This window comes from Arctopsyche grandis, chromosome 12, assembly GCF_051622035.1.
Source record: "Arctopsyche grandis isolate Sample6627 chromosome 12, ASM5162203v2, whole genome shotgun sequence".
Classification (NCBI taxonomy): Eukaryota; Metazoa; Arthropoda; class Insecta; order Trichoptera; family Hydropsychidae; genus Arctopsyche; species Arctopsyche grandis.
The window spans coordinates 2,275,219-2,294,852 of record NC_135366.1 but is presented as its reverse complement, the minus strand read 5'-3'; the positions used below and the strand labels follow the sequence as shown (position 1 = coordinate 2,294,852).

General features: G+C 33.4%; 1 protein-coding gene across 1 annotated transcript in view; it reads right to left on the bottom strand.

Moving 5' to 3' along the window:
* The window catches only part of LOC143920195 (uncharacterized), a 174,919-nt gene that overhangs the window by 141,631 nt on the left and 13,654 nt on the right, over positions 1–19,634 (bottom strand). The window contains exons 2-3 of the mRNA XM_077442934.1: positions 11,890–12,181; positions 3,320–3,545 (exon numbers count right to left, since the gene is read on the bottom strand). Of these exons, the coding sequence (XP_077299060.1) occupies positions 3,320–3,545; positions 11,890–12,075 (412 nt within the window). The 5' untranslated portion in view covers positions 12,076–12,181. The remainder of the gene's footprint in view (positions 1–3,319; positions 3,546–11,889; positions 12,182–19,634) is intronic.

The window sequence follows — 19,634 nt, the reverse complement described above, 5'->3', positions numbered from 1 at the left end:
TAGCCATCTCTGTAATTTCGTGTTTATTATATGCATAAAAATTGTAATAATAATTGTACACAAAAATCTAAAAATAATCCATAGATGTCTCTGTGATTATTATTTCTGTACTGATTAATTGTTATATGCTATGTATTCTGATTGTATATGTATTATTTTATTTCTGACCGTTATCGTACACTCGTCGCATTGGAGAAATCTGTAATGACGAGTGTATATTGATTGTGACAATAAAATAAAAGGCAACACTTTCCGTGGATGTAGTATCCTCGCGAGCAAACGTCAACAATGTAATAAAAATTCCGAGCGCATTGGCAAACGAACCACGATCCTTTACTATTACTTGATAATCAATCCTATGGTATACTACACGTGGCTGAGCAAGTATAGTATAGGCACACACATACACACGTATATACATATGTACTATATTTGTATATAGAGATGTTTGAAATCGACCTTTGTCTGCGGGTCGTTGCGGGTTTTCCCCGTCAAAGGCGGCCGTCGTGGAAATTCTGGAGTAGAGGGGCACCCAGTTATGGGAAATGGTCGGGTCTTTCACGGAAAAACGTATAAACATTGTAGGCTGCTGGGCGGAGCACAAAGGGGGCTCGGAGACCCCCTCATACCCGTTTCCCCGTCCCTTCGCTACCGGCACGTGATTCCTCCGTCTGCGGAGAGGACGATGGTAAGGGTAGCTGGTAGATGGGGGTAGATGGGGGGAGTGAAGGGTATTTCCGAGCCCGGGGCTCCCTTCGTCAAAGCCTTCGCCTCCACCTCCACCTGCTGTTCAACTTTGGAGCATTCTCCAGACCGTTTGAATTCCCGTTACACATACACACATACCTACTTATGGGTATGCTTTGTGAATGCTGCACACTTTTGTAAGGGTGCATTTCTGATGGACTGCACTGAGCAACAAAAAAAAATAATTGCCGAAGCGGAAACCAATCAATCTTTACTAAGTTTGATCCACTGAATTCGAATATGACAATAATTTCTGTTGGCCCACTGTCATTTAAGAGATATGCCAGCTTGTTGCAGCAAGTAAATGCACGTAAGAATGTTACAAGTATTTTAGATGAATTGAAATGGTTGGATATTAGAAATAGTCTTAAATTAAGCACTTTAAATTTGTATATAAGGTAGATAAGAATCTATTGCCCAAATATTTTAATAATCATATAGTTAGGAATAGAGATATACATTATTATTAAACTAGAAGCGCTACAGTGCTCAATCTATTTAGTGGATTGTGTATTGATAAACTGCAGAAGTGCAGAATAGAGCAATGAGTGCAATTTTGAATGTGAGGATACGTAAGAATGTTACAAGTATTTTAGATGAATTGAAATGGTTGTTAATAAGTTTTAAGGTGCACGCAGATTATATTATTAAAACAATTGCAAACAAAGTTGGTGTACTTTGTAGGTTAATAAATTTATTAAGTATAAAAAGTAAAATATTGATATATAATTGTATTGTACGGCCTCATACTGTATACTGTGCTACAGTGCTCAATCTATTTAGTGGTTTGTGTATTGATAAATTGCAGAAAGTGCAGAATAGAGTAATGCGTGCAATTTTGAATGTGAGGAAACGTAAGAATATAAGAAGTATGTTAGATGAATTGAAATGGTTGGACATTAGAAATAGTCTTAAAGTAAGCACTTTAAAGTTTATATATAAGCTAGATAAGAATCTATTGCCCAAATATTTTAATAAGCATATAGTTAGGAATAGAGATATACATTATTATTAAACTAGAAATAGGAATAAATTTATTATAGGTAGAGTTAAGAAAGCAAAAACTGCAGGAGGTGTTTTCCACAGGAGGTGTTCAAATGTATTATGCCCTTCCTGAGAGCATTAGAGGTGCTTTAGAGCGGTCTTCGTGACGAGCCAGAATTTTAAATTACATAAAACGCAAATATCGGAAGGCAAAGATCGAAAATCGAAAGATCTTAAGTCGAAAGATCAAAAAAAAAAATGGTGCATAGTAAACGGTACATACTCACTTAATTTGCGCGAGCAGGATACAACAGGAACAAGAGGAACAGGCTTTTCCTCCCGTATTAATGTGCGCGCGCAGAAGTGCGCGCAAAACCTGTACTAGACCATGTTGTAAATATGGTAAATTTCATCAAATTGAGACCTCTAAAAAAACACAGTACGACTGTTTGCTTTTTCATACTGAAGTCAGCTGGCAACCACCTAGGGGCTAAGTTTAATGCCGATTCATAGAATTTAAGAATGGATTGTTAATATTTTTCAGAAATGAAGGTATGGATGATTTTGTAAAATGATTAGTGTGCTAAAATAAAATGTTTAATTACTTAAATAACATTAACACAAGGGTTCAAGAAAAAAACTATTTTTTTGACATCCACCGCTAAATTGAGAGGATTTTGGAAAACCCTTTGGAAAAATCGAAAAATAGAGAAATATATGTAAAGTAGGTATGTTTTCTTCACGAAACGAAAACATTGCCGAGGGAATTATTTCTGTTGTAATAGATCATTTAACTTAAACGAAAAGATAGCACATTATTTTCCTTCCTTAAATATAGAAAATTATGACTGGATACGAAATCCATTTGCTACGATTGATACATTCAGTTGTGGATTTCTGTACCCAGAAGCAGAAGAATTGGTCTCATTAAAAATTCTATTTTCCAAAATGAGTATGGAGGAATTTTGGATTTCTGTCCAAGAGGAATATCCAGTTATCTACATCAAATTTTTGTTGCAGTTTTTAACATCACATTTGTGTGAGCTAGGTTTCTCAACAATAACCAATATAAAAACTAAAAAAGGAGAAATATTATATCAAATATTCGACCTAATATTTCTGAAGTCTGCAAAATCCGGGCATCACATTAATTGATTTTACATCAAATAAATTCCATTTTGTTGAAGGTAATTTGAGTTAGTTTTTCCGTATATGTATTTATCTTTTTAAAATTAATTATTTTTAATTTATTTGTAATAAAAATTATGTCCACGCATATTTTTTTTCAACCGTTTAATTCTGATGCACCGCCATTTTTACTCATATTCAAAAGTGTGTAGTTTTGAAAGGACTATCCCATGCACGCGTGCCATAAACGTCACATTTTTTCTATATGTTTAAAACTATCTAAAAAAAACCACGTGCCACATTCACCGCTGTCTGATTTCGCCCTAAGAATCTCTGGTTTTTAAACACAAAATGACGCTCAACATGAAACGAACTTTTGTAATAAGAAGCATTATACTCTTGACTATACCCTCCTTCAGAACGATTATGAAGTGGACAATTTATGTATCATATGTCTCACCTTTTGGAGGAGTCCACGACACGTTCAGTTGTAAAAGATCCGTAAAATGAGGTTTGGCAATGGCGACGGCTGACAAATTGGTCGCAACTCCGGCATGAGTCACTTTCTCTGTGTCAGAGTTTTCAGAAGCGCTGCCGAAGGATTTGAAGTCAATGTCTTCAGGAGTTTTCGAATACGGTGGTCTCGACGAAGATCTGTGGATGATGTTCTGAATGAACGCTGGAACCTGTATAAAAAAAATTTCAATTAATTCAATACACACACACACACACAATATTACCAAATGGTAAATACGTACTAACAAATCCTACAAACTAACAGCGAAAGTTCCTGGCATTGCTTGCGTTAAAATACCGGTATAATATAAAAATAATGCCTGTTTACAAAATATTATATTTCAAAGAAAAGTCTGATAAACTTAAAGCATATACATATATAGTCCATTATTCAACATTTTGTCTTTGAAAATCCTACTACCTAATGGCTTCTAGCTACGAATCAATGTGCAAGAAATCTACTTAGAAAATTGCTCAACTATGTAATTGACTGCTCCCTCTCATGTTTGAAAAAACGGTATAGTTTTTCCTGTATTTATGCACCATCTATATAATGTATATCTACGTAAGACTTCCGATACATTATTTAATGATATTTTAAATCTTTAAAACACCTAATACCAATTACACTGTTCGACACGAAAAATGGTTCAGAGACGAGATATGACTTGTCTTATAGATATATGCCCAGTAAATACGAATCTCGTAATAAAAAATGTTGATTGGCTTGAGATTCGGAGATACATATGTGTTTTTTAAATCGCCCGATTTTTCTATATCTTGGTGTTGTTCGGTCGATGTCTCAAAATCTGTCAATTTCCTGTTCAAAATGAAAATTGTAATCTATAGTCGGGTATTTTATCTTTCATTTGTAGTAATTTTCAGCTTTCAAATCTCTCGAAGTAGTCGTTCAGTTTAAATCAAAAGTCAAAAGTACGTATTTTCACTTGGGATTTTTTCCCACTGTTAATACTATTTTATATTGAAACATGTTTATTGAGATAATGTTCTGGCCACACTATTTTTTGTTTTCGTTTAAAAGGATTAATTAAAAGTGTGCTGAATTTTAAATCGGTAAAATTTCCAACTAAAAACTCGTACTCGTATTTACACGAAACTGAATTGAATTAATAGGAATAATATATTAATATTGTCTTTATATGAGAATTAAATAAAATTCCACTTAGAAAAATCACATTTCGACTATTCTTGTGGATTCATTCAAGTTCAAGTCCGAGTCACAGACCAAGGTCTGGCCAGTAGCGGGACTCTAGTGGGACTCGAACCCGTGACCACTCTGCCCGAAAGCATAATATGCTATCCACTAGTCCACGCCGTTGGTCAATTAATTAATTAATCAATTGCAACTATGCCGTTTTAAGACAAATTAAACAATTTGTGAGCTTCATTAAAGTCAAAAGACTCGATGGGAGGATTTCCGGTTTGCGATGTATGAAAAAATGATGTAAAACAGAATCAGCATCATTTGGTAAACTATTGATAAATTTCCATGAAAAATTCAAGAAATCTAGTATGCAAACTTCCTATTGACTAACTAGATAAATCTTGAATTCTTTGAATCGGTTGATTCATTGTTTTGACGATCCAGAAAATCATGATGAATATTAATAGAACGGCTATTTGGAATATGCGCATACACATGCACACACATGTACCTATGTACATGCATCATACAAATCGATCGAATACGGATGATCAGAAATTGATGAGAAGCACTGGCGTCGTCGAATAGACAGAGTGAGAAACAAACATTGCCGTGACCACTTAGAGACAATGACGGAATAATTAGATTTGCCCGGCGGGCTGGAAAACCGTAATTGCAAAAATCAATACGATCGGTTGAATTGAGTATCTGTCCTGTCCTTACGGTCATGTCGAGCGAAAAAAATTCAAATTCGATAACGACTGATGAACTTTGTGCGCAGAAATAAAATGAAACGGACGGTGGAAATTCGGCCGGGTAAAGGAAAAGTGGAAAATTGGACGAGAGTATTTTTTTGAGTGGGGGGGAAAACTCGCTAACAATAAAATATTATCGCTCGAGCAATCATTGATTTTGGACTATGTTGATTTGAACGACGGTAAAAATATGTCGAAAAACGAGCAATGAAAGATTCAAAGCATGGTGATTACGATAAGTACAATAAATTGATGCTCAAATTTCTCTCAAATTCAAAACAGAATGAGATAAAACTATCAGATTTATAATCAAAATGCTACCATCAATTTAGATATACAATGTATAGTATTTATGAAAGAAGCATAAATAAAGTGGTTGCTGAACATTGAGACAATAAGCCCACAAAGGGTTCTAAACTATTTCAATGATCTGCATAAGTTAGATCTTAATTTGAAAACTGTACTTTACATAGCGGACAAACAAACATACTGTTGCGTAGGGGTGGATGGAGAATCCAAATAAAAGGCCAAAGTCGCTTCACAGCATTTATTGGGTGATTAAGGAGATCCAAGCACCGATCCAAGCACAGAATCCCTTCATAAGGCCCAAGTACCTGCTTATAAAGGGCAGGTCGCTCACTGCATCTTCCTCGAAGCCTTTTTATTTGCCTATTGTTATAGTCACGTACCAGATATGCAATCCCACGGTCTCGCGCTGTCAGTTCTGAGAACTCTACCGGGAAGTGACCGAATGCCGTTACCGACCACTCAGTCAATTCGGGGGTCTCCATTGTTAGCCGACTGCACTTAAGACTATAGATAATTCTCGAAAACCAATTAAAACGGCGGCCCCTTTGAGCATATGCTACAATACATACATATGTATGTATATGTATGTCACAGTTAAATTTTATTTCAAGTAAAAATATATTTTCACTGACATTTCAGTGATATCATAACCAGTTACATTTTCAGGGTTAGTTTTATTCATTTAAGATTAGATTGTTAGGGTTGGTATTATTTTAGGGTTAGGATAGGTTAGGTTAAATAAGGGTTGGTCCTATTCATTTAAGATTGGGTTGTTAGGGTTAAATTTATTAAAGTTAAACGTTGTATATACATTGTTTGATACATTTTCACTGCTTGAATTGGTGAAAATATATTTTCACTACTGAATATATATTTTCACTTGAAATATGCTTTCACTGTAACATATGTACATATACAGTTATAATAGAAAACACACATATATAAAGAGAAAAAATATTATATACAGTCGTTAACATCACAGCTGGATTCCTAGTATATGTATGTACTACATATGTATATTCCTCGTTTCATTCAAAAGTGAACCAATTCTGTAATTTGTGGCTTATAAGAATATATAAAATCTTACTTCTATTGAAATTATATTATCCGTGGGAATGGCCGTAGCCAGGATTTTTTAGAGATGGGGGGCTGAAACACAGAATCACCCTCCCCCCCCCCCCCAAGCGTGTTTTTTAACGAAAATTGCGTGTTTTTTTAATACTTTTTTATTCGGAATTCGGAAAAAGCGTTGACTTTAAATAAAAATTTGTAAATTTATATTTTGATGATTTTTCCTTAATATAATAATTTTATTCATTTTTTTTTAATGAGAGACACTGGAAACTAAACTGACATTTTTTTAAATATTTAATTTTATTAAAAAATCCTCGACATACAGATCTAGTTCAAGTTTTAACACACATATACATATGTATATTTTAAATCGTTCAGAACAAATAACACCAGCCTTTCAGACCACGAAACAGTTTAAAAATGAAAAAAAATAGGTTTTAATATAGATAAGTGCCAGTTTAATTAAATACAAACTCTAATTTATGAAAAATGTACTTATGTACAGTTTAATTTCGTCGCAGTCGAATTTTTTTACTAGTTCTGAAAATCTCATATTAGAATAATGTTATCTATTGAGAAGCGTTTTATTTTACAAAATAGTGTAACGTGAATTATATACAGTATTGTATAAGTTCTATTGAAAAGAGACCTGTTTGAAACCCTACCATACACCTATAAACATATATTAATTACTTTTAAAAATGTACCAATTACTTTTAAAAAATCTGAAGACACTGAAGACGCCTGGCATGAGATTCAGGGAAAAAGTTTAAACATTTTCATTAGAAATCTCCACATCACGAAATGAATATAATATATGAGTATTTAATCTAATTCTTATGTTTCCATTCTCTTCATGAAGAAATTAGATTTTCTTCAAAATGAATTTTACAGATATCTATGTAATAGATATCTATGCTATAATATAGCAATTTTTAAATTTTATTATTAAAAATTATTCTTTATTTTTAAACGGATGAAACATTTATACACTAAGTTAATTGTCACAATTATAATATAATATTTATTAAATTTAGGGGGGGTGGCACCCACATAGCCCCTGGCTTTGACCAAGTCCGTGAGTAATCAGCTAAATTATTTAACTCACAAAGTAATATTGTGACGAACAGGCAATATTGAAACAAAAATTGGAAAATAGCGCAAATAATGTTGTAACAGTAAATGAGGCAAATGAACATTATTAATAAAAACGCATATTATATTGTAAAATTAAGATAATGGCGCTAATAATTTTCGGTAGCCAATCAAAACCACTCGGTACATAAGCGCCCCGACATAGCCGCCCCGACATTACAGCGCGGCGACAAAACCACCCCAGCAAAAAGCGCTTGGCGACAAAAATTAAAATATCAATTTTGCTTCGATTTGATTAATATAACTGAAGCATAATCCATTAGTGTAATGTCGGGGCGCTTTTAACTGTCACGAAAAAATCGGGGTAACATATTTTCATATTATATGTATGTATGTAATTTATATATTTACAGAAAAATCTTCAAGATTCATACCGAACAAAAGACAGAAGAAGATAACACTTTCGAAAAACATATCGTCATTTGTCAACTAAATTAGTACCTACCACTATAAAATTTTCAACGGTAAAGGCAGGATTCCAGGCAGTGGAGAGCTTTTGCGCCCGTTGTAATAATTACCCTTTGTAAAGGGTCTACTACCACAATGATCCCGCATTTAATCCTTTATCTGACCCCCCCCCCCCCTGCCCGTTTTTATCGTTCATGCTTCGCCGTTTCAATTCGTAATATTTTTCCAGTCGTCGTTTCAACAAATGTTGTGCTTTTGACATTTTCTTCGCAAAGAAAATTCGTTCCTTAAAATAGCCCGGGCGCCGACGGTTTCTCGAGCATAGCTAATCTCTTTCACCGTAATATTTTCCACAGATATAAATGGTAATGTGCCCTTTATGAGGAGATTGTTACTGAGAATGAATAGCGTGTCGTGATTTAAGTACTGTTTGCTTTGGCCGAAAAAATTCATATGTAGATATATAATTTATTTCTTACTTTTACGAAAAACTTGTTTTTTGAGGCAAATTAACATTCCAAAATGAAATAAACTCTATCTTGAAACTGGACGTCCGTTTGATACAGAGCAGTGTTCATACCATACATGCAATAACAGTACGTAGCTGGGCTAATTTACTACAATACAAGAATATTTGCGACAATACCCATTTGCCTCATATGTACATATGTATGTACATATATGAATATATTTGTTTACCTACATTTGTATGTATCTACGTTAGTGACTCTAAATTGTAACAGTATTTGTTAGCTCTAAGTGATGTCCGATTGTCACAATATCCAAATGAGTCTTATGTTTTGCCCCAAAATTAATTTTACTAAAAACACAATACGCGTTTGCCACAATAACCATTTGCCCGCGATACATTTTTCTCATATGTATATTGGTACCAAAATTTATTTTCTCGACTAATGTTTGACAATATTATTAATAAACCTCGGTGTTCATTTGCATTTGCCATAATTATTTTTTCCTAATAATGTTCATTTGCTACAATACGCATTTGCCCCGGGACCATTTGCCTCACGTACATACATACATATTTGTATCAATACTATGTATTTGCTCTATTTACTATTTTCCAAATGTTTGATTGCCTTAAATATATGCATTATATCGGTTAGCGGATTCAGCTAATTAACTACAAATAACATAATTTGAAGGTTACCAAATACAACCGAGTGCACGCAATTCCGTATTGGTTCACTTTTGAATGAAACGAGGAAAATATACGAGCGTTTTTCGATACGAAAAATCCAACTGTGATGACAATGACCATAATATTGTCATTAATTCTATATCAAATAGACATACGTACAAAATATTTTTGTTTGATATCTCACAAGGTCGAAAAACAGCCCCTTTATTAAGCATTGAATACGTTATTTATTAATAGAAAAGTGAATTCCTCGTTCAAAGGTTATTCTCATATTTTGCGAAATAGATCATTTAGACTCCCATAAGTGCTTTCAAATATTTACAAAACGATCGAGAAAATCTTAAGAGCTCTCCAATTCATTTTGTAATGAATATTTGCATTGTTAGAGGCACATTATCGCGCAATACGTATACACATTTTGCAAATTTTCGATACAAAGTCTCGTACGGTGGGCGTAAAACCGGATGAAACGTTTGCGAGTGATCTATTAATCAAATGAGATTTAAACATGAGTACGAAAATAAAATGAAATTTTATTTCAAGGAGAAACTCCGTGTCGACTTTCCGCCGCGTTTAATTCAAATTTAATGAGAAAATATTGAATAACGACAGCTTCGGAAAATGTAATGCGATTTCTCAGTCGAGGGATGGGTCTCGATGAGCGCTCGATATTACCCACTTAATATTTGACGACTACGTATCGTATACCCAAGGAAAAATTAATTTACTTTAAAGAGTTATTTAATGATACTCGATATGTCCATCAATAGAAAACAATACGTATGTATTATTTTCTATATTATTATACCAATTTTCTGTATATCAGATCTTGTATAAATAATAAATATTCATGATAAGCATTTTAATAACAACTAAGGAAAAAGGTGGAAATGGAACATTCTGTCATTTTTATCGTTCAAAGTCATCAAATGATAATAAATACATACAATATTTAAGATTAAAACCAAGATATCTGATTCAGTTTATCGAAAATAAATTTTTGTTTAAAGGAAAACAAAAAAAGTAATCTTTATATAGGAAAATATGTATGATAAACCACATACATATACTCAATTATATTTCTATTTAATTGGATAATGTTTCAATAATTACCTTTCTTATATACAATAAGTTTGTTTTTGATTTATTTTAAATACATCTTTGATTTTTACTATTTGCCATGCGGTGAAGTTATTTTGGGGAAGATTATTATCTCCAATAGTTTCTCGTTGCCTTCCGGAGCAATTGTTTACCAGTAGAAAGATTGTGGGCCTAAATCTCGGGTGATTACGAGTTTGCAAATTTGGCTAGTCCGAATTTATTAATATTTGCACATTTGCTTGCAAGTTTTGATTAAGATATATATATATATATATATATATATATATATATATATATATATATATATATATATATATATATATATATAAATATATATATTAAGATATATATATATATATATATATATATATATATATATATATATATATATATATATATATATATATATATATATATATATTTGAGAAATATAAGATTTTTTATTATTTCCATCACATTGATACAAGGATTACGTATGTATACTTGAATTTTCTCGTGAAGAACACACACATTTAATGGATCGAAAAAACAGTGGAAGAAAAATTGAATAAGAGTAAACTGCCACTTCCGGTTGACGGATGTTGACCAAATTTTAAAAATAGCTTGATATTAAAATTAAACTTCTAGATATGAAATTTTAGTTCAATACATTGAAAGGTTTCTGAGAAACACTCGACTATTTTTGTGGATTAATAACAAAAATTATATTGATAACTGGCTTACCTCGATAAAATAAACGAATTTTTGTTATTAATCCACAAGAATAGTCGAAATATGATTTTTCTAAGTGCAATTTTATTAAATTCTCATATGAAGATAATTTAATGTATTACCCCTATTAATTCAATTCAGATTCGTGTAAATACTAGTACGAGTTTTTAGCTCGCAATTTTACCGATTTAAAATTCAGCACACTTCCAATTAAACCTTTTAAACGAAAACAAAAAATAGTACGGCCAGAATACTATCTCAATAAACATGTGTCAATAGAAAATACTCGATATAAAATAGTATTAACAGTGGGAAAAAATCCCAAGTGAAAATACGTACTTTTGACTTTTGATTTGAACTGGACGACTACTTAGAGAGGTTTGAAAGCTGAAAAGTACTACAAATGAAAGTTAAAATACCCGACTACAGATTCCAATATTCATTTTGAACAGGAAATTGCCAGATTTTGAGACATCGATCGAACAACACCAAGATATAGAAAAATCGCGCCATTTAAAAAACACATGTATGTATATCTCCGAATCTCGAGCCAATCAACATTTTTTATTACCAGATTCGTATTCACTGGGCGTAGATCTATAAGAAAAGTCATATCTCATCTCTGAACCAAAAAAAAAGATTAATAATAATAAAAAATGGGCAGGTGTACTCACCGGGGATGACTCGTGCATTAATTTTCCGGTGACCATATTGGCGTGGCCGTACACCACCACTTGACAGCAGATATAGTTGAACAGACAGACGCTGATGAAGCGTCTTCTCCTCGAAACTTTGTCCAACTTCTTCCTTTTCATCTTGAAACCCGTAATGGCTTTTATTGCCTCCATTAAACTGTCCATATTGACATAGCCAGCACACCCCACCTTGCAACTCAACCTTTTCGTTCACATCGAAACTCGAATTGTATCAATCTTCGAGTTCACTTCCACCGACCGCATTTCTATTCTGAAAGTTATACATTATTAAACAAATTAGCAACGCTGGAATTAGAATACAATAAAGATCTACCTATAGAAGCATTAATAAGGACTCAGACATAACTAACGCCCGCACAAACACAAAGGATCTCCAAAAATCGATGAATAAATTATTATTATTATATAATCCGTTATGGGGCGTATTCACAAACATGTTTCAAAAAATATTATATAATATGTTTTATAATACGAGGGGTCGACGACCTGATGTGAGAGTTTTCTGCAAACACTACATGATTTAACGCCCCCATTGTTAAAAAAAAAAAAACAATTCCGTGGCTTCAAAATGTAACTATACTATTGTTTAAAATATAGGTAGATTCAAAGCCTCATATAAGGACATCAACTAAAAATGAAGCTGTTAAACTAAACCCTTTTTCTGTTTAATTTAATATACCAGGAAGCCTAAATGCGCCTTCCTGGCCAAAAACATTGCACATTTGATACAAATATTATTAGTATTGTTGCGTAGGGGTGGGTGGAGGATTCCAGTAAAAGGCCAACAGTCGTTTCACAGCATTTATTGATGATTAAGGAGATACACGCACTGGCAGTGCTCAGTACAGAATTACATGATATCACCTACGTACCGCCTTATAAAGGGTAGATCTCTCAGGACGCCTAATCTGTTTACCTGTTGTATAGTCACGTATTCGGATATGTATTTCCACGACATTGGGTCTCCCCTTACCGATTCTGAGAAATAACTAATAACGGTCATTGTTTAGCCTAAATGCACTTAGAGTCCAGATATAATCCTTGGAAGTAAGTGCATGCACTTAGTTAATCCGATAACAGATATCCGTTGGTCTATGTGCAATTCGCTCAATCCACGGCGTACGTAACAGTATTATACAAATTATTATTATTATTATGTCTGTTTCTTGCTTACTTTTGTTTTCCGTCTTATTTTTATTTTAATATTATCATTTTAAATGTATTTTAATTTACAAATATGTATAAATTGATAAAATAAGTATAAATCAAACACCTTGGGTCTATCGGCTTTGCCACTTCCCCCAAATATGTTAAATAAATAAATTAAAAAGTAAATACATACCAATTAACATCCACAGAGACATATGTATATGGTTAAATTTGTGAATTTGCAGCATTTTATACAATTCGGCGAAATTCGAGATTGCTGAAAACTCGAGATTTGCGTGAGAATGGGTAAGGTTGCCGATTTTTTGGAACCGTTTCAATGAAAATCAGATAAATAGGCAAACTCTGATAGGAAACGATCGACCTGGAGTCACTAATCCAAGGTCTGGCCAGCAGTAACCAGTGGAGTTTGAACACGTGACCACTTTGTTCAAAGCATTACATGCTAACCACTAGTCTATTCTGTTACAATCTATAATTGCACTATTCTTAAATAGTTAAATGTGAGCAATATTAATACACACATACTTGATTGCAATTACAAACTGTGATTGCTTTATATACGTATAAGCGTTTTGAAGCAATAAATATGTTACTTGTAACGTCAAGATGTAAACAGACGAAAATATCAGCTTGTAACGTGCACGGCTAATTTATAAAATTGTCTGTGCGGACTTTAAAGGTCCGACCGCACTATGCGTCAAACGAACGATCCGACACTGCACAACAGTGTGCGACAATATTAGGTAAACCACACTTGAACGACAGCGATGCGACACTACGGAGTATATTGTGTCAATCATTCGTTCAGTACCTCGGAGCAAGATGAACGAAACGGACGCTATTATAATATCTTTGATATGCGAGGAAGAAGGACAATTGAGAAAAACCAAAAAATGTATGGCTACATGCTATTTCAAAGTCAAGATATGAAGAAGGAGAATAATTGTCGCAAGGCAACCCCCACTCAACGACACTTGCGTCACGTCGCGAACGACACCTTGCGTCAAAGTTGGTCGGAAAGTCAACTTTGACGCACGGTGTCGTTCTACGTCATGCGACTGTCGCGCAGTGCGTTATGTCTCATACAATTGCATACAAACAATATTTGGTCGCGTACTGTTGTGAAGTGTCGGATCGTTCGGTTGTCGCATAGTGCGGTCAGACCTTTAACCGAATGGAAACTTGGCCGACTGACTTTTGTCCGAACCACATTTGATTGATCGTGTATTTAAATTACTCAAAATTCACTAAAAACAAATACAATCACCTCGATTTATCATTGAAATTTTATTTTTTTGACGAATTTAAGCAATTAAAAGTGTCCGTTCGGCCAAATGTCCGTTCATCCAAATGTCTGTCGGCCAAGTATCTATTCCGTCAACCATAAAATTGTGTTAGTTACAAGATGATTACAAACCGTTGAGTAAATATGTATGTATGTATGTACATCCCACCCCACATTGGATACATTCGTAATATTTTGAACCAATTACAGACTGGAATAACTTTTTCTACGTATAATAAATAGGCTATCGATTAAATAATACACTGGAATTTATTTTCAAATTTTATCCATCGACTTCGACTTTTTATTTATTATAAACTCGATTCACTTAACGTACGTATGTATGTATGTATGTATGTAGATATGTGTTTACTTTGACCAATTTAGCGCAATAGGATTACACGTAATGCCACAATGGTAAAAACTTTTTAAAATAAATAAAAATCAATTACAGTGTGTGGTTGAACTTTCATTCAGACGAGTTTGATACGAACAACAACGTAAAAATTTAGCCCTAATGTAATTACAACCTGCTAATGTAATGCAAAAGTGTAACTTAGCTAGGGTTCTCAATCGAATATTCAAATAAATCAATACCGGTGAAAGTCAAAAATAATGACATATTTGGCCAAAAATCAATATATATATATATATATATATATATATATATATATATATATATATATATATATATATATATATATATATATATATATCGTGTATTACATTACATGAAGCTAGACACCAAATTTGAAATTTATATATACATATGAGAGTTAAAACTATAAATATTTAAATATTAGAGATAACCTATAGAGCAAATTTTATAAAATATAGAGTGAATTATAGGCGTTTAAACAATTAAAATCTTATATGGCCATATCAAGGCGAACAGGTCGGAAGACACGGGACGAACGCTTATTAAACGTCAGGAAGGTTTACGGGCCTCGTTTTTAAAACGCTATGTATACGATATTTTATCTCCAACGTAATGGCAGACGATACATTAACGTGTATTGATGACCAAAATGAGCAATATGGCAAAGTATGAAAACGATCGGATAAGAGATAAAAATGACCACTAACACGAAAGTCATGTGAAACGTAAAGGAAGTATGTAAAAATACGATTATTGAAAACGCTGAACCTAGCCTTGGTAATCAATACAATGCTTGAAAAAATCATCCACGACTAAAAACTACGACGCTCTTTAATACACATATCTTATCTTATATTACGTTATCTGTATTGAAAATAAGGTCAAAGGGACACGTGTCTTAGTGATGTTTATTTACCTTTGATAATATACATATGTACATATGTAGTATAAACGCTCAATGTTTATTCTATAAAATCATATTATAGTTATTTGTAGAAATACACCTTTTTTCGCAGATTTTATATTTAAATCTTCTTCTTGTTCCGTTCACGCCACCAACTTCAAAGAGTCGATTATATATTTGGATAGCTCAGCGTGATTACAGTCTGTAACATACGAATGTAATTTTTTTGTGAGTGAGTATGAACTGATGATCATAATTAGGTCATTAACATCAACAGCTTCCAATGTACACCCAGCGCAAAGCGAAGCTTATCAGTCACAAATTTTACCGGAATGGCCCATTTTTTGCCCTATTGGATCTCAATTTCTGGCAATTTTGTTTTTATACTTTTACAGTTGTTTTCAGCATACCTCAACGTATTGTTGCCAAAAAGTTTTAAAGTCAGTTTCCCCCAGACTTTCAAGTAGTGCGTGTTTTTTTTTAGTGTTGTGAGCGTTGAGCGTGAAATATGTATGCACATGTATAGATGGTATCCGTGCATGTACCCCCTGAACATATACCCCCCGGACACATACCCCCAGTCAAAAACCCTCTGGTAATTAACCCCCCGTGCAAATAGCCCCCGCCATGGATAAAAAATTGTAATAAATAATAAACAATTAAAAAGTAATAAATAAGAATAAATTAAGTGTGGTAGAGCATGTTTAATTTCAATTTATATACAATATTTGATTTCAATTTATATACAATATTTAATTTAAATTTATTATTGTAGATATGTAGAGTAAATTTAAATTTAAAAGATCTCATTCATCAGTTGGCGTTTGCTTTCTGTGGTATCGAACGTAAAGTTTAATAAAAGTATTATCTGTACCTACTTATGAATTTGTATTTTTATCCGACTGATTTTTTATTATTGATTATTGATTATTTATAAAGAATCCGATATATGTATGTATTATGACTGAAATAAATTAGTATTGATATTGATACTGACTTTTTACTAAATATACTATTATTGTGTAAATATATATGTATTGTGCTATTTAATCATATTATAGCTTTCATTCTTTTCCTTTTCATTTGTTTATTTTGTATTTACCTTTTTCATTTTTTAATATTTGTAAATTTCAATTTCTTCTTATATTCTATTTTATAACCTTTTCCAAATATTTTAATACTATAGTTTAATTATGCAATGTTCTACATATTTTGTCATGCCTTTATTCTTTACTTTTTAATTTGTTTTCCTTATATTTATCTTTTTCATTTTTGTAAAAATCTATTATTGGACTCGGATGTTACATATATTATTTATTTACTATTTGTTTTTTTATACATATCTATGTACATCCTGTCTGTTGATTTTTCAATTAATAAAATAAAATAAAATAAAATAAAATACTGTCAATTTTTATAAAATATTTTTATCCTTGGCGGGGGGTTATTTTATTTGCACGGGGAATTAATGACCAAGGGGTTTTACCGGGGGTATGTGTCCGGGGGGTAAGTGTCCAGGGGGTAAGTGTCCTAGAACCGTATATATATGGGTAAAATCACACAGGGAAGGACGGCACGTATTGTGCATGGTTCCTCGCTGTGGGGTTTCTCCTACATTTCTTCAAATATGGGTTACACCGTTATCGATCACTGTCAAGCAAGGATAAAATTTTACCGAAAACACTCCAGGGGGTGATTTTGGGACGGTGTGGTGCAAGGAATTCCACAATTTTTTCGCATGTTTAAAAGTATCTAAAAAAACCATGTGCCACATTTCTTCCTGTGTGATTTCGCCCTATATTAGACTGGATGCCTTCGAGCGTTAGCCTAGTTATGCGGCTCCATGGTCATCGACGCGAGCCACAGTTTAGCGTTCGCTAAATTCGTACAGCGCTGGAAAACGGGACGAGAACACTTATAGGTGGAAAACAACTGGCGTATAAACACGCAATATCGAATTTCGTCGTAATCAAGTGGGCGATGAGGGTGAGGAGGGAGGAAGGACGGGGAGGGTGGGGGGGGGGTAGTCGGCCGTTGTCAACAATGTCAGGGAGTGGGGGAAGACATGGCAACACATAAGAGTGAGGATTACCGGCCTCCGTCTCATGGCAACCGGAAGACGATAAAACGTCGATCTTTGATCGAATGTCATGTACGAAGACTGTGTAAAATATATACATACATACATACATATGCACAGTATGCCATCTAAAATGCTCGGCTCTGCTCAATATCATATAACAATTTTAAATTTGGCGGATCTATGTACAATAAAAAGTGATAAATTTATTTGAGAGTTCTTCTATTCCTGGCTCCGAATTCGTCTGAAACTCTTCAAGGATCTAAGCTAGGGTAATTTGGTTTTTTAGATGAAAACATGTGCTTTTGTATGGCAGACAACATACACACATTAATTTTAAGTATATATGTACATACTTATATATCTAGAACACATATACATATATTAATGTATGTATATGTTGCGTCCTTGGAGCGCAAAGATCACAACTAAATGTTCAAGGCAGCGTTTTAAAGATTATCGTTAAAGATTAAAATTATCATTTTTATACTCGGCACTTTTTTTTTTACATATATACCAGGAAGGCCTTACAGGTAAACCCCAATGCGCCTTCCTGGCCAATTACAAATTTACAAATTACAATTCAGCATTTTTTTATTATATAAATCACTGAATTACGAGACATTAATTAATAACAAATTATAGGTGACATATCATATACGAGGGATTTTTAGCCAATTTTTTTCCCGGGAACCGTGGCACAACAATGAAATCAGATAAAATTGGCAAAATCTGGTAGGAAACGATCAACCTGAAGTCACAAATCCAGGTCTAACCAACAGCATACTCTGAAAAATTCATTGTCATTCGAGGCTCGGGCCCAGGGATCGAACCCGCCGCCTCTCAACGCTAAGCAGAAGCCTAACGACCGAGCTATGCTGCTGGCTAATTTAAATTTTATCTATCTTTCAATTGAAATTTTCTTTGATCAAGTATCAATAGATGAAGTTTTGTGATCGCGACCTTGTGATTTTGACTGATTTGTATGCAGTATCTATCACGGATCACGTTTTAAAAAAAAATTATGTGTGTGCGTTGTTTGCTTTCTACTAGTATTTTGGCCGCTAAAAGTCAGTGCTTAGTTTTGAAAAGGAATTGATATCCAATTTGAAATTAACGCTAAAACTTAAAACTGTAGTACATTGATTACATTAATACAATATGCTCATGAAACAGAAACAAAACTGCACTAATGACTCAATTCCCCCTTTACGATCTAAGGAAACGATACATACATATACAATGTATATATTTTCATAAAAACTAGTCACTTGACGTACGTATGTACATATGTATGTACATATTGACAAGGATATAACTTCTTCGGGAAATTTATTAGCACCCTCCTCCCCACCCCAATTCCATTTTTCCTCATCCCTTCACCCATTGAACTCAATATATCCCTCATAAATATACCTACACACACATAAGTACATATAAATATAATACATATTATATAAGTCAGCAGGAACAAATGAAAAACGTTATGTTCGTGTACCGCCTTAGGGGAGGTTATGTCGTGCGTTTGTTCCCAAAATGAATTTGATCCACCCCTTGAGGCTACGTGGAGGCTATCGGACTGGCGCACAGTGTTGCGAAAACCGAATTAATGTACCTATGTACGTACATATGTATGTAGACTTTCACAGAAAATTTATATTTGATGCAACAATGATAAAATCACTTGCCCGAATTTTTTGTATGGGAGTCCTTCGATCCCCGACTCTAAACCCTACGAAAACCCTTCTAAGAACGTAGTTAGAGTATCTTGAGATATTATATGAAATTGTATCTCAAGATTAAAACAGGTGGATTTGTATAGCAGACAACAAACATACAAACATATTTTTTTTATTTACATATATACCAGGAAGGCCTTACAGGT